The sequence below is a fragment of the Gadus macrocephalus genome, chromosome 6 (genome assembly GCF_031168955.1).
Source record: "Gadus macrocephalus chromosome 6, ASM3116895v1".
In the NCBI taxonomy this organism is placed as follows: domain Eukaryota; kingdom Metazoa; phylum Chordata; class Actinopteri; order Gadiformes; family Gadidae; genus Gadus; species Gadus macrocephalus.
In genome coordinates this window covers 7,502,810-7,525,309 of record NC_082387.1, presented here as the reverse complement: position 1 = coordinate 7,525,309, position 22,500 = coordinate 7,502,810, and the positions used below count along the sequence as shown (strand labels likewise).

At 44.7% G+C, this 22,500-nt stretch overlaps 2 protein-coding genes across 6 annotated transcripts in view; one reads left to right on the top strand and one right to left on the bottom strand.

Moving 5' to 3' along the window:
* The window catches only part of LOC132459353 (acidic amino acid decarboxylase GADL1-like), a 15,248-nt gene extending 4,701 nt beyond the window's left edge, over positions 1-10,547 (top strand). For 3 of the 4 annotated variants that reach the window (XM_060053823.1, XM_060053822.1, XM_060053824.1), the window contains exons 4-15: positions 306-396; positions 876-985; positions 1,193-1,308; positions 2,170-2,249; positions 2,442-2,496; positions 3,300-3,416; positions 3,839-3,903; positions 4,423-4,504; positions 6,071-6,270; positions 8,232-8,283; positions 8,364-8,453; positions 9,133-10,547. In XM_060053823.1, coding sequence (XP_059909806.1) covers positions 306-396; positions 876-985; positions 1,193-1,308; positions 2,170-2,249; positions 2,442-2,496; positions 3,300-3,416; positions 3,839-3,903; positions 4,423-4,504; positions 6,071-6,270; positions 8,232-8,283; positions 8,364-8,453; positions 9,133-9,306 — 1,232 coding nt within the window. In that variant the 3' untranslated portion in view covers positions 9,307-10,547. Of the gene's footprint in view, positions 1-305; positions 397-875; positions 986-1,192; positions 1,309-2,169; positions 2,250-2,441; positions 2,497-2,857; positions 2,987-3,299; positions 3,417-3,838; positions 3,904-4,422; positions 4,505-6,070; positions 6,271-8,231; positions 8,284-8,363; positions 8,454-9,132 lie in introns of those variants that run through there. The other variant, XM_060053825.1, reaches the window with a different exon arrangement.
* A 440-nt stretch (positions 10,548-10,987) lies between these two features.
* Positions 10,988-22,500, bottom strand: part of LOC132459354 (tumor necrosis factor receptor superfamily member 11B-like) — a 17,701-nt gene continuing 6,188 nt past the window's right edge. Inside the window, exons 2-6 of one of the 2 annotated variants that reach the window (XM_060053826.1) lie at positions 19,260-19,487; positions 18,106-18,250; positions 15,894-16,109; positions 13,193-13,420; positions 10,988-12,613 (exon numbers count right to left, since the gene is read on the bottom strand). In XM_060053826.1, the coding sequence (XP_059909809.1) occupies positions 12,219-12,613; positions 13,193-13,420; positions 15,894-16,109; positions 18,106-18,250; positions 19,260-19,487 (1,212 nt within the window). In that variant the 3' untranslated portion in view covers positions 10,988-12,218. The remainder of the gene's footprint in view (positions 12,614-13,192; positions 13,421-15,893; positions 16,110-18,105; positions 18,251-19,259; positions 19,488-22,500) is intronic. The other variant, XM_060053827.1, reaches the window with a different exon arrangement.

The window sequence follows — 22,500 nt, the reverse complement described above, 5'->3', positions numbered from 1 at the left end:
TGAAAGAGGACAAATTATATTTATACCCCCCAGTAACGGTGCTGATTGCTAACTGCCTGTTGGACCTGTTCTCCGCATGTGCTTAGGGATTCTTATCCACTTTAGTTTCCTCCCACAGTGAGTCAATGGAGTCAAACAGCTGTGAATAATTTACACATGACACTGTCATGAATACAGAGATGGCCACCATTGAAAGATATTTTTAGACCGAGTGAAAAGAAATAAGCTGATTTGCAATCGGCTCTGCTGGCAAAATTGGTTGTAAATTGTGAAAAGGTTCTGACAGATGCTTTGTGTGTGTGCAGACCATCCTCATTTCTTTAACCAGCTGTATGTGGGGCTGGACCACTATGCCATGGTGGGATCCTTTGTCACCGACGCAACCCAACCCAGTCTGTGAGTCACCCACGGCTTGCACTACACCAAAAGCATTCAGCCAAAAACGTATTTAATCACGTAGCTGACAGCATTCTCTGGGATGTTAGATATAATTACAAATTGTATCGATACGATAGATATTGTATGCTGGCTGAATTTAATCTCAGCCACCAACCTGATTTTTATTGTGTGTAGTAATATTGTTTGTAGTAAAGTTGTGTACTGTTTTTTGTTAGCAACTCTTCCCAATAAGTGTGCATTGATTTACCATTATTAATACAGTAGTAAGCATTCATTAATAGTTATCTGATGGTCTGAATGGTCATTCAGTAATGGGGTTCACGTTGACTACGGTTATTTATACATTCTACAATTAGGGGGGGTTAGGGTGAGGATTAACACCCTAAACCCTATGCTAATCCTTTGTACTAAAGTGTATTACTGTGAATATTGTACTTGTTTCCTATTGTAAAGTATTACCAATACGTTTATGTTAGGTACACCTATGAGATGGCACCAGTCCATTGTTTGATAGAGAAGGTTGTGCTGGAAAAGATGATGGAGATGATAGGCTGGGTAGAGGGAGGCGATGGCATCTTCAACCCAGGTATACATGTCCCTATCGTATAAATTACCATCCCAAACGTCGGTCATGAGTGCACTCATACCATGAGAGAAGTTGTATCTTCAACAAAGCATTGCACAATATGAAATGATTGAACTTAAATAATCTCGATCATAGCAGGGGGACCCTGACCTGATGAGGAGCTAGCTAGCCAAACCTAGTTGTAAATGTTTTATTTTTCGACTGTAGGTGGATCCATGTCCAATATGTACGCCATGAACCTTGCCAGGTTCCAGCGCTTCCCCGAGGTCAAAGAGCAGGGCCTCTCGGCCTGTCCACGCCTCGTTCTGTTTACATCCGAGGAAGTAGGTGTATTGCAATGTCCTGTTTCTATTAATAGTTCCTACAGATTTGGTCTTTGTTTAAAAGTAATCATCCCATTTGCATGATAATCTTCAGAGGCTGGTTGGGGATGTATGCATCTTCCAATGGTCTTTTTAGTGGTAAAGGACCATTAAATGCCAAGTTTAAGCCTACATTTACATCATGTAAATCAGGTACTTAAAGGACAAATCGGGTGTAAAATGGATCTGGGACATGTTTAGTATGATAACGAGTTGGAATGTTCATTTGGGCAAAAAAGCGCGTATAGACGCATTCTCCAGTTGGCTGATTTTAGCCGATTCTACCAAAACTCTATAAACTTGGAACAATGGGGGAATTTGTTGTGGTAAAAACTAAATCACTATTTTAAACCGCTTAAAAGGCTAGAAGTAGCCCAACACTTCTTTGGTAGTATAATAAGGGTCTTAACATATAAAACGAGGCATTGATAACTTTGTAAGTGTACAGATTGTTTACTAAAAAGCACATTTTATACACACAAAACCATCAGTAGTTCACCCGCTAACACCATCTTGTTTTTAAGACTCGATTAAGTAGATCGGCGAACACAGAGCTTGGGTGTTGCTGACGGATGTCACAATCTCTGTGTTCGTCATTCTACCTATCGAGTCTCAAAAGCAAGATGCCGTCGACGGGTGATCCAAAACGAATGTTCTAAGTCGTTATCATACCAAACATATCCCAAATCCATTTTACATCGGAATTGTCCTTCAAGTACAAAGAAATGCATTGTGAACATGTATGAAATGTGAGGTTGACCACTTGAATTAGCATCGACAATAGAAAATGGATTCTAAGTAAATGTTGTTTTGTCTTTTCAGTGTCATTATTCGGTTGCCAAGGCAGCAGCCTTCCTTGGAATCGGCACGAAGAACGTTTATGTGGTGCCAGCTGACCAAAGGTTTGATGATTTTCACACAGAATACAGCAGGATCACAGAATACAAGATCCTGCCTTCTCCTAGTCCTTCACTCTGTTTGTCCTGCAACAGCTAGTCATTCTGACCACTCTGCTAAAAAGAAAAATAATATAATAATACCATGTTTGTCCCATGCGTTCGTTCATTGATTCATACGTTTGTTTATTTCCCAAGCGGGAAAATGATTCCAAAGGAGCTGGAGAAGCAGATCCGTACGGCCATAAGTGAGGTAAGCACTAGAGTTGTAGGTCAAGTTCACACTGTCGCAACATGCTCAACGGTTAAAGATGAGATGTTACCCTTACTAGTGATACTGGATTGAATTAGGAGCATGCATACTGTAGCCATGTCGTTTCAAATGTGTGGCAATATGCACGTTATCAGACAACAAGAAGGATATCAGTTATAGCAATGTGACGCTTGATTCCCAGAATGTGCTGATTAAAGCATTCGAGCAATAAATAAATATAAATAGAATGCATTGACAAGGGATGAAGAAATCTGCCCATCAGTATCAATTCTGGACAGTGTGGGCGGAGCTGGCTGGGGTCTCAGAGGACATGACCAGATGTCACCTGAATGAGAGTCGCTTTGGCCGTCATGGCTGGCATAAGGAGAAGCCAGCTCCTTCTCTACCGCGGTTGGGCAATCGCACGCCATTCTCTGGCTTTACCCCCTCCTAAGGGCAGACCTCTCTAATGGACTTGTGGGGTGTCCCGGTGAGGCACTGAACCGGCTGTACAGACATGATGCTCTCGATAGCCTACATGTAGAAACTCTTCTCCAACTCAAACGTGGATTCAAGCTGCCCGCCGCTAGCCTAACGCTACACAGAAACCCTTTTTTGTTTCCCTTGTTCCTTGTTTCCATCGTGTACACAAGGTCATTTCTGTAACCTACGGGTGTGGTGTAAAGCTTGAAATTTGTGTGTGTGGTTTAATACTTGAACTGTATGTGTGTGCGTGTGTGTGTGTGTGTGTGTGTGTGTGTGTGTGTGTGTGTGTGTGTACGTGCTTGGCGGGGGTGTTTCAGGGAGCGGTACCCTTCATGGTCAGTGCGACAGCTGGAACAACGGTATTGGGATCCTTCGACCCAATAGAGGAGCTAGCAGACGTCTGTGAAGAGCACAACCTGTGGCTGCATGTGGATGTGAGTTCGCTCTCCATTCGAACATCGAAGACAATTGAAAGACTCAATTGTCTTTCAGAGCTAGAGTTGGGTTGTCCTGCATTCCAATGGGGTTTAAGTGCTTAAAAGATAACTTTGCATTCTGTAACGTCTTATCCTTGCTATCTTTGTTGTATATTGGGAATGGGATAACCAATTGTAAGTGCTTGGCACTTTTCTACCATACCGACAGCGATATATTGTTGTTTCTCTTTCTTCTGACCAATGTTCTCATTGTAAGTCGCTTTGGATAAAAGTGCAAGCTAAATGCCCTAAATGTATATTTGAACGTCAATGTTTTAAAATTATAATGGTGTGCTTTGCGACGGCTAATAGTTCCACATTGACTTGACGTTTTCATCTCCGTAACATCCATCTCTCGGTTTGTCTGTCTCGTCCCTCAGGCCTGCTGGGGAGGGGCAGCCCTGCTGTCCAACAAACACAAACACCTGCTGAAGGGCGTCCAAAGGTGAGGCTAGGAGAACACACTCTTTTAGATTCAGCATAACATTCGGCAAAGTGGATCCATGGCCGGAAAGACAAGTGCCAAATTTTAATTTATACATTCTACAATTAGGGGGGGTTAGGGTGAGGATTAACACTAACCCTAAACCCTATGCTAATACTTTGTACTAATGTGTATTACTGTGATTTATTGTACTTGTTACCTATTGTTAAGTATTAGAAATTGTAATGGCTGCCAAAAAAAAACAGACTAATATTAACAAGATAAGACCACTTTTATTGATAATTGATTAATCGTCTGAGGTACATTCAGGTTAATCGCGGGTAATTAAACTGGTATCATCATCACAGCTTTCCATATCAGTTCCCCGAACTCCAATCGACTCTGACGTTCTACGTCTGTTGTCATGTACACTCAGTGTAATAGTGAGTGCCTCCATCTTCCTTCTAGTCATGTTTAGTAAACACAAGCTGTTCCCTGTTAACCGTTCTTGTTTCCCCCTCGGCGGTGGCTCCACTGCAGGGCTCACTCTGTGGCGTGGAACCCCCACAAGATGCTGATGGCGGGCCAGCAGTGCAGTGCCTTCCTGGTCCGGGATAAAACGGTAAGAGGCGGAACACGATTCCAATATTCGTAGGGGAGAATCCCCCTGGAAGTGTGGACTCGTTGATGGGCTCGGTTTTCTACGGGCGGCATTTGGGGTAGAGCGGATTGGCCTGTGACACCTCATCCTGTTTGCTCCCGACGAGCTGGCGGTCGCCTTGCATTGCTGATTTCTGAGGACATCCTTCCCTCGTAGGTCCCTCATCCTCTCACTAGCCGCCAAATCAAAACATCTGCCTCTGTGAGTTCTCCCTCATGAGATGGTACGCCTGGGAACGGATGTTAAAGCACAAAGCTAAGACTACCCTGTCCTTTAGTAACTTTAGAAAATGGCCGTTCAACTCCCTGGTCAGAACCAGGCTAGAAACCTTGGGTGTCCCAAAACCTTGTTTATTTTGGCCCATTGGTACCAAAATAAACCGGTCCGGACACAAACTGTGTTTACTGTACGCTCAGATGTGTGTGTGATTCTGTTGATGAAATGCCCTTCATATGTTAACAGGTCGACATGAAGGGTTAATAACCTTTGCTTTATCATTCTTGGAATGCTCGACTGTTACACACTTTGACAAAGTAGCCGCGTTTACATGGACACATCTGTTATCATGTATACGCCTCATTCGGAATACAATTATCTGTTCGGCATAGATTATATGCCGAATAGAAGTGGTGGTGTAGTCCGTTTTAATCGCCATGTATACACTTATTCCGAATAGTTTGGGGTTTAATTTAGAGCAGCCGCAGTAGTTCGCCATTGGTCCACTGAGCTCCGTCGGTACTTTTAAGCACACCAAACTTCACCGCTGTCAAGGAAAGTGGATTTATTGCCTGATTGACGTCTTTGTTATCACTCCGTAAAAGTAGTCCGGTAAGCGTGTCCGGTTGCTTAGCGACGGGACATGGGTGTTTATTAATGACGTGTCCGCGTGCGTCCGAAATAACTGTAAATGAGTAGGCTACTACTCGTACTTTTGCAGGCTGAACGTTAAAATACTTCTTAACTTAGAGAGATGGCATCTGCAGTAGTGCGCAATTGGACCTTCGAGGATTCCTGGTCACTAAATTCCCGTAAGACCACTCTCTCCCACCAGTCTTGGCTGCGGACTCGCATCCAAATTCCTCTTGTTTGCGGCGGAGCTTAGGGTAAATAAAGATCTGACGAGAAATTGACGTTGCTGCGCTGTCCTGCTCCTTCTTAATTGAAGGAGATCATAATGGATGATAAGACATCCATTATGTCGCCGCCGGTCCAGAGATGTGTCAGGTGTGCGCGAGAGACATAACGGACACTTTTGTTACTGCCATGTATACAGTACATTCGGAACACATTTTAGGAACAGATCTATGCCGCATAGAAATCTATGCGGATCAGATGTGCCATGTAAACGCGGCTACTGTTAATCACTTGTTTGAGGTTAGAATGAACTCCGGATCTATACTTTTGAAGATAGAGTTGGAAGTTGGAAGACAAACTTCATAATACTCAGGAGGACTCATACTGATACTCGTACTCAGTCTCATCTTGCAGCCCGTCTTCATTCATCTCGTCTCTTTTGTCTTCCTCCAGGGCCTTCTGCAACGCTGCCACTCTGCCTGCGCCTCCTATCTCTTCCAGAAGGACAAGTTCTACGACATCAGCTGTGACACCGGTGACAAGAGCATCCAGTGCGGCCGCAAAGCAGACGCGTTCCGCTTCTGGCTGATGTGGAAGGCCCTGGGGACCAGAGAGCTGGAGCGCAGGGTGGACCATGCCCTGGAGATGGCCAGGTTAGTACCACAGAACCAAATGAGCCCTAGACCCCCTGGTTCACCTCCCCCCCTTAGCCAAATGGACGACTACTGCTGATCGATAACTCTTCTCACCGAACCAAAGGTTTGGGGGTTAGTATTATACAAAAGAAAACATGAATCAAAAAACAACAGATGCAATGTCTCCCTTGATAAGGTATATCGCTCTGGCTATGAGCTAGACGGCCTGGGACCGGCCATTTGGTTTGACCTTGTTTTGACATAAACAAATGGAGGATTGTTGGAAACAACACCTTCTATCAGTTGGAGAGGCACTGGCTGTCCTTACACTACGAAATGTGAGCAGGCTATTACGACGGAACCAAATGAGCTCTTGTTCACCTTCCCCCCTTTGCCAACTGGACAACGGCTGCTGACTACAGTCTCTGTAGATTCCAGGGTGTGCCTTTACTATTATAATGACATGTGATCTCCATCACTGATGAGGGGTTGATGTAGTCGGAGCCTGTCTGTTGGGCAACTCTGGGTGACGGCCGGGTGAGAGAAATTACGAGAGGTGGCAAATGTCTCTGTGACCGTTTTAAAGGGGTGATATTGTGCCACCAGGTCGGAGTTGGATTGGCAATTTTAAAGCCGTTGGCCTTTTCCTGTTTTCAGTGACAAGTGTATGGTGGATAGATCCGTCTACCAGCCTAACCAGTGGACTGTAGCACATGTTGCATATCTTTCCATCATACATCTAGGTGGACACGCCCATTTGTGATGTCTCTAAAACACAGGAAAAGGCAGATTTAGCATAATATCACCCCTTTAAGTCTAAAACATGGAGAGCTGTGCTTCAGGGCCCGCAGCCACCCTCCCTAAACACGACAACATATTAACCAGCTGGTTTTCTTCAGAGCCAAACTGTCGTTCTAATTCAACATTTTGAAATTACAATCTGAAATTTGGCCAAAGATTAGCCAAAGTGTCAAATAGGTATATTCAGTAACAATCAATACATTACTCATCATACCGTCATGATAGGAAATGCAAATGAGTGTAACCATTCTGGTAGGAGTAGCACAGCTGTTAGTTTCCTTGATTCAGGTCAGGCCAGTACCGATTCTCAAGGTGCCAATTTCTCATTTGTGCATTGCAATTTGTTCTCTACCAGGACAAAGAAAGGTTCAATCTGTTTGTTTTTTGGGGCAAAAATCTGGCTCAGCATCTATATGCTTGTCATACCATATTTACACCATAAAACTGTTGAGACACCAATGCATTTTTTGAATGCCAGTTATGCACACTAGTCCTATGTTATTAAAAGTTGTGGCATGTGAGTTGAGGTTCGGACAAGGTCCCATCAACAGCACTACCATGTAACTACGTCCCTGTTCCTGTCAAATATGTCATTATATGGTTTGGTTTCCCTTTAAGTTGTGTAGACTCGAGGAATGACTCAGGCAGAGGCTTTTACTCTCACTCGGCTGGGGTGGAGAATGGTTGCTATTTTGAACTTTGCTTGGCACTAATTCAGAAGCGTGTTAGACAGTTCAGTTCTATTCAGGGCTCTGGGTGCAGTGTTTCTGGGTCATGGCAGTATTGCTGTTCTTCGTGCCCCCAGACGACCCAGAAGTGGCCCCACACGACCTTTGTTCGAACTAGGAGAAATGTCGACGGGTCAATGGAATAGGTCACTTACCATGACAATGCATAGTTTTGGAATGCCTTGTTAATCCTTCAGTCCAACCTATGACAAATACATTTCCTGTTCTCTTGTCTAATGTTGAATACTTACTAGACTAGATTTATTTTAGAATGTACAATTTAAGCATTTGCCTAACCATATCAGTGACACATAGCCTATCATTAAAGTCCATTCCCTCCTTCGGTTGTCAGCTGTGAAATCTAGGATACTTTTTTTGTATTTTCACAAATTAGGATGGAGAGAGGTGAATCCTTGTTTTTATATATTCTTTGTTGAAACTTTCTACCAGATATCTCACAGAGGGTATCAAAAAGAGGGATGGCTTTCGTCTCTTGATGGAGGTAAATATGTCATTCTTATTCATTCATTCAACACTTTCACATTACAATCTGTTAATGAGTTGCAATTTTGTCTCTTTCAGCCAGAATATACAAATGTTTGCTTTTGGTATATCCCACCAAGTATGAGGAAAATTCCAGATAGCCCTGAGTTCTGGCAAAAGGTTGAAGCTGTGAGTATTACATTACCAAAATGTTGTTGTGTTGGGATTTAATTACATTTATTTTAGACACATGCAAGTACACACACACACACACACACACACACACACACACACACACACACACACACACACACACACACACACACACACACACACACACACACACACACACACACACACACACACACACACACACACACACACACACACACACTCTTACACTAGCAACTACTTGGCAACAAAGGGGAGATATTTGAGCTGATCATTCATATTGGATTGCAGCTAAAGCTGTGTCAAGTCTAAGTCATGCTAGCAGGACTGCAGAGAAGCTAATGATCTTCATCATATGTATCTGACTTGTACGTTGAGACATCCCATCGCAATTACAGGATCATTAGAATGTTTCGGGTTATTGTGGGGTTATAAATAGTTTGATTATTTTTCCTTACGGGGAGACATTTTTGTGTTTGAAATACTTGCATTAGAAAATACTTTTTCTAATGCGAGAGACGCGACAAAATAATTTACAAAGTTTTGATCAGCATGCGGTTATGGTATATTTACATTGTTTCAGCATTACTTACATTTACATTTTACATTACATTTTAACAACATTTTAACAAGTATCAGCAACAAATAATTCCCATGATGCATTCTGATGAATGTTCTCTGTCTGCTTTCCCTCAAGGTGGCGCCAAAGATCAAGGAGCGCATGATGAAGACGGGCAGCATGATGGTGGGCTACCAGTCCCATGGAATCAATGCCAACTTCTTCAGGATGATCATCATCAGCCCCTGGGTCAGCACCAAGGACATGGACTTTGTCCTGGATGAAATTCATCGCCTGGGGGCGGACCTGTAACAACCCACGCTTTTTCTGACCCCGCTCTTGTGGGCGGGGTCAGAAAAACGTCTTCCAAACTGTAGAAATGTAGAAAGACCCGACCGATGCCGCATCTAAATATCTTCGCAAGTGCGAAGATACTTCTTTATAAAGGATATAGAGTTTGTAGTGTTAGTTTTTATTTCTATGTCAATGTTAGTACAACAATTTATTTCAAAGATGCTAAATAATGGGGAATCGGGTTAGATAACTTGTGATCAATATCTACGGATATTTGTGGGGACGCAAGCAGTATAGATCCTAGGGTGACCTTGGTACATTTTTCACAATCATTCTTTTCATTCTCTTTTATTTAGTTTCAACCATACAATTTATTTGTACACTTGTACACACCTCCATGTCAGTTCTCATGCGTGACGTGTTTGCTATGAACCACGTCCGTCTTTAGTCAAAGATTTTAAGTAATTTAAAATTAGTCATTAAGTATGTTTACAATTGTTAAGGCAATGTAAGGCAAGGCAACTTTATTAATACAGCACTTTTCATACAAGAGGCAGATTCAGAGTGCAGTTTAGGTTAATCACAGCCACGAAGAGATATAATGTTCAACAAACCATTTAATTTCATGTGTCAAATGTTTACTTTATTTTTATGTTTCTTCTTTATTTTTAACTTGAAAACCAATGAAGTAGGGAGGGCTGTTTTGGCTTGTTCCCCAATTCAACTAAGCCATTCCGGGAAGATACACAAGACATTGCTAACCCAATGCATTTATATTGTGTGGGTTACTCAATGTTTGAAGATTGTTGATAGATGATACAGCGATGATAATCTATAACAGATGATTGAGTTTTTGAGGCGAGGTGTACAAAAATGCTAAATTTAAGTCCCAAGTCAACACGAATGGAAATATAAAAAAATGTGTGTCGGTCTAAACGAATTTGCTTACTTGCTGTAAATTACAAAACAAAATCATATCGATCATCAAAAAGTCCTGATGGCAGTTTCACCTTCCTGGTCTTTCTCTCTGCGCATCTGTTTCTAAGTAGAAAGAGACACTGACGCCTTCATGTTTAGAAGCTAAATTCACCTGCAAGATGCACAGTTCAACAATTAGCTACTTTTTTGATTTTTGATTGTAATTATATTGAATTAATTTTTTTCTTGGAATAAACTGATCCTGGGAAGTCTATTGTCTACCTGCAAAGTAGAGAAAAATAACTAAGAATATTAAAACAAATAAATAGACTTATCTGTAATTGTTTTATTGCTTTGTTTTAATAGCTGCTCTGCAATAGGTGTTCTGCCACACGATGGAGACATTGACCACATCTTTTCCTTACAAGATACATTCAGCACCAATATCGGTTGATCGCCTGAATTGGTTACGTTCCTTTTTGATGGCCAGCCTACAACTGTATTAGCTGTATATATTTGTAATAATTACTAATTATACATCAGGTCAAATACGGTTCTGGTCATGTGTTAGGAATGGGTTCATAGTATGGACTATGGACTAATATCTATGGCAGAAAAGGTTTCCCTTTTTCGATGAGTCTAGGTCTGTTCATTATTGCAACCTGATGCCTTTCACACGAATAGAGGTCAATAGAGGGCATTTTAATGTGCTGTTAACTGGTCTTTGATGGTGTGTGTATAGGCGGATGTAGATGCTCAAAGGGTAAGCATTGAACTCTGATCATTTACTGACAATGTGTTTTAATATGACCATCTGAATATTCACAAAAGGTACAAAAGCTTAGAAAAGCAAACAGTCAAGTTATGGGAAAGGAATACAACAAAATATAAACACAAATATAACTTTATGAACTTTCAGCATTTAAATCCAGTATTTTCAATCCTTATAAACGAACAGATTCGACAAATTCAATAAAGTAAAATTATAATTTTTTTTAAATAGAAAACCATTGCACTCCTTTGTACATTCATTTAAAACTGACCTTACTTTCAAAAACAGAAAATCCTTTTGATGAGCTTGTCAGCAGTCCAGTACAAACTTATCAATCCAGAAAGAATGGCTAAAACAAAACAAAAACATTTCATTGTGAAACCAAATCCTTCCTCTCAAAGGGTGAGAAAACCGCACAATATTTATCTGACCTTCAACCATAAAATAGCGCAATATGTACATCTTAAATAGTCACTCATTACTAAGTATTCACAAAGGGAAACTGAGAATCCCTATTGTTTTTGTAGGGATTCTTATCGTAATTATTCTAAAATGGTAACGGCAGAAGCTCAGCCCCTGATTGGTTAAAGCTTTTTCATATTTGGCACAAATATATTAGGCCTACCCCCGTGGAAGCAGGTAACCAAAAACACTACTACGGCCACAGGGGGGCGCTATAATTCACGGGCAAACATAAAAGGTCAGGCCAGCCCCTTACCCGTCTCATGCAAATCGATGTAAAATGACGAATTCGCTCGGCACGTGTCCCCGGTATCGTTGGAAAATGGCGGCCTCAGGCGTTGCCTGTGCATTTTGGTAGGGGTTGGCTCATTAAAGTTCTTTTCCTGTTAGAGTTCAATCGATTCCTATTCACAACAAAAGGAATACAAATCCCCACCCTTTCATTCTCACCTCCTTGGTTAGGTTTTAGACAAATCCCACCTTCAACGTAGTGAAGCTTCTCCCTGTTTATAACTTACTTAAAAACAAGTCTGTGGATTATTTTACTCTTATTGAACCGCCTACTGTCAACGAGCAAACGTGTGTCTTAGTGTTTGCTTTTTTATCTGTGTGTGTTTGTGTGTGCGTCGCCATACATATATGTAGGGACGGCTTGCCCCACTAGGTCAAAGTGTGTGTGCGCCGTTGGTTCCGAAACAACCAAAATGGGGGCGTTAGTGTATCAACTTCTCCTAAATAGTTATCTCCTCTTCCTTCCATCCCACCCTACACTCCCCTCCTACTCATTGAGCGGCTTGTGCGTCTTGAAGCACGAGTCGTCCTTGGGCACGCCGGCGAACATCTTCTCGTAGATCTTGTGCACGGTGGTGGTGCCCAGCACGCGGCCCACCTTCTTGACGGCGCGCAGCAGGGCCCGAGGGGCCCCCGTGCCCCGCAGGGCCTTCTGGCTGAGGTTCAGGGCCTTGGCCAGGTCCTGGCCCGGGTTGGCCCTCTTCCAGAGGTGCAGCAGCTGTAGGACGTGCTGCGCCGGAGGGCAGGAGGCCGTCACGGCCGTCACGGCCTCCGGAGACACCCGGGCCCCCGGCAGGCTGTCGGAGAGCAGCCTGAGGTGGTCCAGGCTGACATTCTTCAGGCCGCCGCAGCGAGACACCTTCCGCTCACAGAGGTTCACGCCTGGGGAGAGGGACGGAGGGACAGGGGGTCAGGCTGGGTCTGATGCGGGTGTGCACACACATACACAGCACCGAGTGCTGGTGGTTGGTGATTGATCCAAACGTATGGCACCACTACGGCCACAGGGGGGCGCAATCATTTGCCCGTAAATATAAAAGGACATGCCAGCCCTAACTAGTCTGATGTAATTGGTGTGATGTGATCGCTCAGCATCATCATATGACAATATGCTGGTGCTGATGGGGGAGTGGCAAGAAGTCTTGAAGTAAGGATCCTTTTTTTTGTTAATGGTTAGTTCGGATTTTAAAATGGAGGCCAGTAAGTGATGAGCCTTAATGTAAGGAATTGGTTCACAGTACTTTTAAAAAATAGATAAAATAAAAGTGAAACTGTGGTGATTCAACTGCCTTCAAGTGTTTTAATTTTAGTAATTTCTAATCGTTTTCTAGGTCTACTCGTTTCCAACGTCAATACAAATGAAACAAACGCAGAGTAAAAACCCAGCACGCCTTTTATCCTTGACATGCCTCCCTAGCCAACATGTCAACAACCCCTCCGCTCCACTCCAAGATGGCCGACCTTGTATGATGCCGTACAGCTTGTCCTGGTCGCGGTTTCTCTCCTTCCACAGGCGAAGCAGCTGGAGGATCTGCTGCTGGTGATCGCAGGCCTTCCTCAGCCGCTCCAGCCCCTTACGGTCGACCCGTCGGCCCGGCAGACTCTCCATCAGCCGCTCCACGGGTACAGCCGACAGCTGCAGCGACGCCAGCGACTGGAAGATGGTCTCCTCGCACAGCGTCATGTCTGCTGAAGAGAGAGAGAGACAGAGAGAGAGAGACAGAGAGAGAGAAAGAGAGAGACAGAGAGAGAGGGTGAGAGAGGGAGAGACATGTCAAGATCCGTGGGATAGCTAGGAGTCAGGTCGATAAGCTGAGGCGCCAGACAACCGGTTCACAGAACCATCTGGGGAGTCGTCCTTGGGAACTGATTGGATAAGCAGATTCAAATACTTGGCAGGTGGTTGGTCCACACCACCGTGGTTCATCCAAAAGAGCAGACATTTTGGACGAGCCGTAGCCGCCTCACCTGCCCCGAGGCAGACTGATTGGACTCTGGCGTTGGGTGAGGCTGCACACCTGTTGCACATTGAGCAATCAATCTGCAACCAGCCATCACCCCACACACAATCCTGCATGGCAACACGGAGCACCAGCCTCATGTATCATTATCTGCGTGGAGAGGAGCCCAGCAAAAGCCACCTAGGTGGAGTGTAGCAGCCAGTGCCGTCGGTGACATGGCTGCACCTGGCTAGATGGATGCTCAGTTGAACGTGATCGCGCAGGGGTCATAGCTGAGGATCAGGGCCCATAAATGTTGGCCGGGGGATGGCCTCTGACAATATTTGTACTGAACAAATAAACATACTGTCTTTTTTGGTCATTTCATCATTTGTTTTAAAGACACAGAGATGGAAAATATTGATGAACAATAAACACACAGAAATGTTTATTGTCAAATTCTTTTGACATGACAATGTAAGAATAATATTTGATAATACTCTGTGGAACCAAAAGTGGCTCCACAGAGGGGTGACGGCATGAACAAGTCTGGGGGCCCCTGAGTGAGAGAGTGAGTGATGAGAGACAGAGGGCTCTTGAGGTACGTTTGGGGAATTATATGGGCTCATTGTAGAGATCCAATAATGTACTATCCAAATAAAAAGCTACATTTGGTGCCCAACATCGGCCAAATATCGAAAAGATATTGAGTCCAAGTCCAACCCTAGGGTAACTGACCCCTATCATGCCGCGGCTCCATTAGCACCCTGACAGGAAGCCCTGAGGTCGAGGCAACGACAGACAAAGCACAGAAAGGATTTCAGTTAGGCTGCTCTGCCGCAGGCCCACTGATCATTTGTCAAACTTGTTAAAGGAGGGTCTGGCCTCGTTTTAGTTCCTGATGCGTGATGAAAGCTTGGCCGGCCCAGGTCTGGAACCGACCAGCGTTCCGGCGCCTTCCCAGAATCAATTCCCGGGTTCCCCCCTCGACTGCTTCCAATTTGACGAATGGCTCTGTTTTTTCTTTGAGCCCTAACCCATAACAAGCCGAGCTGCTAAACGGTCTCAGTGTTTCCTGGAGACGATCTGCGGTCCGAGGGAACGCTGCGATGCGATTTGTGAATGGATTCATTTTTTTTTCTTTCTTTTGAGCTGTGTTTTTTTACAGGGAAACAGGAATAGTGCATCATGCTTGAGGTTCCGCGTGCTTACAGTGACTGTCCGCATCGGCCTTCCATGGCAGAGTAACAAAGAGCCAGGCCTCGTTCCCGGGCCTCCAAGGACTGAGAGTCACTCTCCTCTGGGATAATTCATCTTCATTATGGGTGGGAAGGGGGTTGGAGATGTTTGGTTGGCCAATCAGGGGGGGCCGTTATGACATTAGTACCGTAAACATCCCTCTTTGTTCATCTCTCTGGTCGGTTCTCCCTGCTGGGTTTTCATTTGGAAATGTGAGAGGAAGGAATGTTATAAAAAAAGAAGAAGAATGGAATCTGAACAAGAATTTTAACCAAGGAGATTCCCAATCCCGGGGGATAGGAGAAAATAACGATAGTGCTGGACATGTTCCAGTATCAACATTCGGAATTGTGGGATGAGTTAATAGTTGAGGTTTGGTTTACTAGGAAATCACATAATGGCATGTGTGTGTGTTTGTATATGAGCATGTGGATGTCAGCACACTCCACAGTGGTTGCAAAGTGGTTGACTGTGTCCCAAAACTACCCTGGCCTCTCAGAAGTACAAACTCCATGCTGGGTTTGACGGCCATTAACTAAAGAAACACGGCAGGCCTGCCAAACCAGGGAAATATCGATACGCATCAGAACGCTCAGTGTCGGAATGGAAAGTTGTTTCTCAGAAGTTTCTCATCCATCATTCAATCCGTCTCTTTTTTGTATACGGGGAATGGGTTAACCAAGCAATTGTATGTGCTTGGCACTTGTTTCTATGAACATCTGTACCATACCGATAGCGAAATATGGTTGTTTCTCTTTCTTCTGACAAATGTACTTAATATAAAATATAAAAAGCGTCTGCTTAAGGCCTGAATGTAAAATGTTAATGTTCCTGTCTCCGGAATATGTTTGTGTTTTGCAGTGAAAAGTCCATGATTATATCTTCTCACCCTCCGTCTCTCTTTTCAACTCATGGCACATTGCGACAAAATCAAATCTTGAAGCGTATTGTCAATGCTCAGCTCCACGGGGGGACTGTGTTACCTGTGTTGCACTGTATGTGGGGCAGGGAGCACTCCGGCGCCAGGTTCTTGCCTGGCCGGCTACAGAGCGTGTTGCTGGAGGGGGTCCCAGCCCTCAGCAGCTTCAGGCCCAGGGCGCTGCAGTTCTTGTGGGGCCGGCATGCCTCTGTGGGGGACCCCACGCTGGAGAAGCTGCCCTGTGGACAGCGCTCGCACACAGTGTCGCTCTCCGGCGTTCCTGGAAGAAATGAATGACATATTTACATTTTATTTGTTCTTATCACATATTTACATGTCATCCGTTTCAATTCATTCATCCCCCATGTGTTCAAAACCAATGAAAGGGTGAAGTCTGCGAGATTTTTGTTAAATTTCTTTGAATTGAATGGGTCTTTATTTGTGATTTGTGAGTCGTGCAATCCATTGATCTTAACGACTCGGAAAATAAAATGTCTATTCAAGGCAAACTCACATCAAGGACATGTCTCTCGGAAAAATTGTGTCACTCCAGAAACGCCTAGTAAATCGTTCTCAGTGAATTTGCTTCCCAAGGGACACTTTTTGCAAAGCAAAGCAAAAAGCTCATAAAAACAACTAGCGTGCGCTGAAGCTGATTCAGGAACCAGCAAATCTTCACTCTGAATCTACAGGCTAGGGGCAGTACAGAGATGGTGTAGTGGCAGCAGTTATCTAATTTGACCTTTTGGTTTCCTGGTTTCCTTTTGTTGCTATTCCGGCCTATCCCTGATGCTTTTGATCTCCTCTGTCAGAGGCTATTCTCTGTGGCTCCCAGGAACCACAGCACTGATACAATCAGGTTGGCTCATCAGATCAGGGCTTTAGGGCGAATAAAAAGCATGCTTCCGCATTTTATACGTCCCATCTGTAAAGTTGTTCCAGATCCATTGATATACACGCATGTACACAATGTCAGATTGGGTATGTGAGTGTGTGTATGTGTGTGTGTGTGTCTGTGTGTATGTGTGAGTATTTGTGTGTGCTTGTATGTGTGATCGCACATGTGTCTGAGTTTGTGTGCCCTCTCCTCCTGCGTGCGTACGCGGTTTGCGTGTTGCCTTGTTTGCGAGGAGAGTTACGAGACAAAGAGTCGCAAACAAATAGCCCCATTGAGAGCCCATTGCAGCGAGTCAAATATGTGTATTGTGGTGCGGACCAAAGCGAGGCCTTTCCAGGCTCAAAATGTGGCTGAAATATCCCAAAGCCACAGCGCTACGCTTTGCATAACAAAGGCCAGCGCTCCTGCAACCGGGGGAAACCCCTTAAAAACAGTCCTAAGTGGCCCCACATAGACAGACCCTAGGTCTCTCCCCCACATGAATGAATGGAAGACATTGGCTGGCACGAAACCGCTCTTCTGAAGGCATCGGCCAGAAAAAAAAAAGCAAACAAGGTGCTTAACGCAGCTCTGGCGACTCTAACCACCGCGCTTAATGAACGCACTTATTGTATGCTGTACGTCTTGGCGTTTAATGAACGCACTTATTGTATGTAGCACTTCCTGGCACTTAAAAATTGTAATTAGCATTGAATAACATCTCATCCTATCTTTGTTGTATACGGGGAATGGGTTAACCTAGCGATTGTTAGTGCTTGGCACTTGGTTCTACGGACATCCTTATTGTACCCACAGAGATATATTGTTTCTCTTCCTCTGACAAATGTGCTTACTGTAAATTGCATTGTATATAATTGTCTGCCTTATGCCCTAAATGTAAATGTGAATATAATGCCGAGCTCTATGGAGGTAAAAAAAGAAATTGCTTGGGGTGAGTGAGTTCACATGTGATTGTGAAACAAACATTACTGTCACTGGTAATGTTAGTCACTGGTAGGTTTATTCAAGATGGAAAAAAAGTCACGTTGTGCAGTGTGTGGAAAGTGTGGGAGAATGTCAACTTAGGCGACCAATCATCACTGACGTCCGAACGGAAAAGGATGACGTTTATACAGATTTATTTAAATATTTAAATATAATACATCGGGGATTTTTTGAAAACCAAATCATGAAAATAAAAAGCTAATATTAGATATTATTGGAAGACCTGATTTGCGTTTGACATTTCAATGAGGAAGAGGTGTAATGAGGAATTTAATCACTGCCTTGTGATTCCTCTGCAGACTTAAACTTTTAAACTCGATATTTTAAACGGCTCACTCACCCACAAACACACTATAACTACCCCAGTGTTATTTGTATCATTGTATAAACCTACCTGCTGCCGCCACTCCGTAACCAATTGGACAGGTGTTGTGGATGATGCAGAACTCCACCTCTAGGTGGAACCCCGGAGCACACTCACAAAGCTGGTCGTGAGTGCTGTTACACTGCTGTTTCACCAGCTGCCTCTCCTTACACACCTGCACGCACACGCACACAAACACCAAATAAATACTTAATATTAGAAGTCATCACCAAGAGCGAACCAAATGTAGACACTGTTGCATGGGGCTTGGCTGTCGAACACAATGCCTGTCACTTAGTGATTAACAGAGACTTTACTGATGATTATACAGCTGTGATGAATCAAAACCAAAGAGCTCTTTGTCTTAATCAATGCCATGTTTGTGCACACACGCTTCCACACAAATAAATCCCAGATGAGGTCTGAGGTTTAACATAAAGTTTTCCCAGTGGTGATGTCGTATTCAATGTATCGTTATCACTATTTGACATTGAGGATTTCTTTTTGTTTAAATCTATTTTTGGAAATTTGTCTTCTTTTCAAGTTTTGTTAAACTTATCTTCAACTCAAAACCAGTTGTTTTAAGTCAAAGGGATTGAAAATCAGCTCTGTCCAGTTTGCACTGTCAGTATTACTGCCTGAATCCAGTTGAGTCCATCCACATAACTTAACACAGATAACCCCATGGGCTACACTCTACATTTTAGGAACCAAATTAATAGTTTGTGTAATTTTAATATACATTTTACACGTGTTCGTTGGAGAAAATACATCCTGCATTATATTAGGAGGAGGACGCTATATCAGTATAAAGTATTCACATCGCCACTTTACTTATTGCATTATATGTGTGGCTAGTTTATAGTGACTGAACTGGACTAAAATATTCAAACATCATAAGGTAACCATCGCTAACTCAACAATAAACAACACACAGAATCACAGATACACACACACACACGCAGGCACGCACGCACACACACACACACACACACACACACACACACACACACACACACACACACACACACACACACACACACACACACACACACACACACACAGACGGGTGTTGGACGGTCTTGCATTACGTCAGGGATCACACACCCCCTTACACGTACACACAAAAACATGCAAAAACAATTGCATGCGCCACACAAAAGAACAGCCAACAGCATACGCACCGAGGTGCAGTACTGGCAGGTGTCCCTCCAGTGCCAGTGCTCTGCGTAGTGCCTCTCTGGGCAGGGCCGGCACAGCGTGGGGCCGTCCGGGGTACAGTGCTGCTTCACAGCCGTGCCGGGGGGGCACTGGTCGCACAGCAGCAGCTCAGAGGTAACAGGGTCCCGGTGCTGGTACTTGGGGGGCTCGGCTTGCAGCTGGAACGCCCAGGTGAGCGAGGCGGTGAAGACCTGTAGGAGGAGTCAGGGGGACGCGTGAGACGCGTCGGGAAAAGCCAGGTCGGGTCCTGCGTTCGTGTCGCGTGTTTTCGACGCACACAAAGTCAGCCGCAGCTTTTGGCAGCATTGTGGCGTCTTGGACTGTACGACAGATCTTTTGGTTAGCTTGTTAGGTCATACATGGCGCCAAAGGTTTAAATTATTTCAACTTTGAAGCAGGTCATCTCCGTGGCAGCGGAGGTGACCCCTTCCCCAAAATTGCGGCATTATTTTCGCCAAAGAGGCTCAGGCGCAGTGTCTTGTTGGTCTCAAGTGAGCATAACTAGCATCAGTGTCTATGTGAGTGTGTTTGTGTGTGTGTGCATGCGCGCGAGTGTGAGTAAGACATCTTATCCTTGCCCCTGACTGCATGTATGGTTCATTCGGGTCCATATTGTATTGTTGTACGCAGTAGGGGACCTAAGATAGGATTAAGCTCTTGACATTCCTGGCATTCTGACTCTCTCGATGAAATATCCTTTAAGTGAGTTCGTATTAGCTTGTAGATAGGAAGGGAGGACAGGAGTTTATCTAATCCATGGTTAAAGTAGCTGAAAGTATAGCCAAGCAAAACAAAATACGCCCCAGACACCATGGAGTGCAAACTGAGCAAAGCAAACACAATCAAAAGAAGAGCAAGACCCTAAACTAAAACCCAAGGTGTTTGTCATCCTTCACATGCGTGCTGGTTTTTATTTATATTCTTTAACTGTATTATCGACCCCAACTCTAAGTATCTATACGACGATGGCGACAATAATGACGACGATGATGGTTGGGCTCACCAGCTCGCCAGCACCCCACACAACCCCTCCTCCCTCGCGCTGCCATCCTCCCACCTAGACATCAACATCCTGCAGCGCGGAGAGAGCGGGCAGACAGACCTGGCCGGCGTCTGTAATCAGGCTCCGTGAGAGCTCCGCACTGCGATTAACGGCAACAAACAAAGACGACGGCTGCTCATTGGATGACGGGAGTCTGAGCGGTTGGAGGCGATTTAAGTCACTTTCTCCGCTGCTCTCCTGCTCTCTGTCCCCTTTGACACGCGGCCAGGCAGCTGGCTGCGTCCACGTCGTGCACGCCAGATGTCGTGACGGGACTCTGGAGTGGCTCCGCCGTGCACACACTGTGGACTTTCCCGTTGGCAGGGATACGCAGCATCACTAACTGGAGCAGTACAATAGGCCATGGTCTGCCTCTCTGTGTGTTTGCATGTGTGTGAGAGTGTGCAAGCGAATGTGTGTGTGTGTGTGTGTGTGTGTGTGTGTGTGTGTGTGTGTGTGTGTGTGTGTGTGTGTGTGTGTGTGTCTGTGTGTGTGTGTGTGTGTGTGTGTGTGTGTGTGTGTGTGTGTGTGTGTGTGCGTGTTTGTGTGTGTGAGTGTGTGGGTGTGTATGACGAGTATATGTCTATGCATTTGCGTGTGTGTGTGATGAGTATAAATCTGTATGTGTGTCTGTCAAATTAACTCATGTGCGTGCATGTGCGCTTGTGTGTGAAATGTGAATGTGTGCGAGCATGCATGCCAGTGTGAGTTTATTTTTCTACATTGGTCCTGTGGTTTTTCCCTCCTGGCTACTGTGCCTATGCAATACTTGCTGGAGGTTACTGGGCTTTCCCCATTTGCCACCACACTACAAAACACTTCAAACACGCACACACACACACACACACACACACACACACACACACACACACACACACACACACACACACACACACACACACACACACACACACACACACACACTCTCTCTCTCTCTCTCTCTCTCTCTCTCTCTCTCTCTCTCTCTCTCTCCAAACAGCATTATATCATTTCCCAGCATGCAGCAGCACTGTTTATAATTAACAGCATGTGTGTTTGCTCATCTTGCTCACCTGCCAAACAGGGCCCATCTGATTACCACGCCACAGTGTGTGAGAACAGACCAAGACCAATAGACAGGGCTAATTCAAATGTTATTGATGAGTTTGCTCATTATATGTGAGTCTGTGTGTGTGTGTTTGTGTGTGTCTGCAGCTTTGATATAAAAGCCCTGCTACAATACAAAGAATGTTTACATACGGGTCTCTTTATGAAACCCGTCTCTCTATCTGTGTGTGCGTGTGGACAGAATGGTAATCCAAGAGATGGATAAATAGAGACAGAGTATGAACAGCTGTGGATTTTCCCAATCGGCACTACACAATGTATACCAATAATATTGAAACCAATCTTCAAATGCTACGTGTGCTTGTGTGTTTGGGTGTGTGGTGTATGTGTGTGTGTGTGTGTGTGTTTGTTTGTGTGTCTGTGGTGTGTGAATGTGCCTGTTTTCGCGTGTGTTCTTTTGTGCATTTGTGCATGTGTATGTATGTGTGTCCATGTGTATGCGGATGTGTGTGTGTGTGTGTGTGTGTGTGTGTGTATGTGTGCGTGTGCATGTGTGCCTATGTGTGCGTGTTTGTGTGTGCTCGGTGTGTGTCTCCGTGTTAACACACGCGTCCTGTTCCGTCCTCCTATCATCCTGATGTACCACAGGAGACGAAACCAAAGAAGAAGAAAAAAAAGGAAAAAAAAGAATAAAAATAGATCAAATAGCATCGAAAGCCCCCAGAATAGAAACCCAAGCTTCAAACAGCGCGGCTAGCGAGCGTACCATAGCGTAGCCTAGCGTAGCAACGTGTGGCCGGTTTCCCGGCAGCACGGTGCGGTGGCCGGCCCCCCAGGGGGGGCCCCCTTTATCAGGGGTTGGGCGGCTGGTTTAACTAAACGGCCCTGGTTCGTACCCTGGGTGGCCCCGCAGACGGCCCCCTGGCCTAGATGGCCGCCCGTTGACACAAATTTGAAGAACTGGCTGCCTCTGCCTCTGCCTGCTGTTGAAGTGTTACTGTTGAGTGTTGGACAAGTGAGGGAAGGGGAGGGAGGTGGGGGGAGGAGAGAAGGGGGTCCAGGCTGGGCTGACCATAGCAGTGCTCTCTGTGGGGTGTGTGTGTTTTCATTGAGAA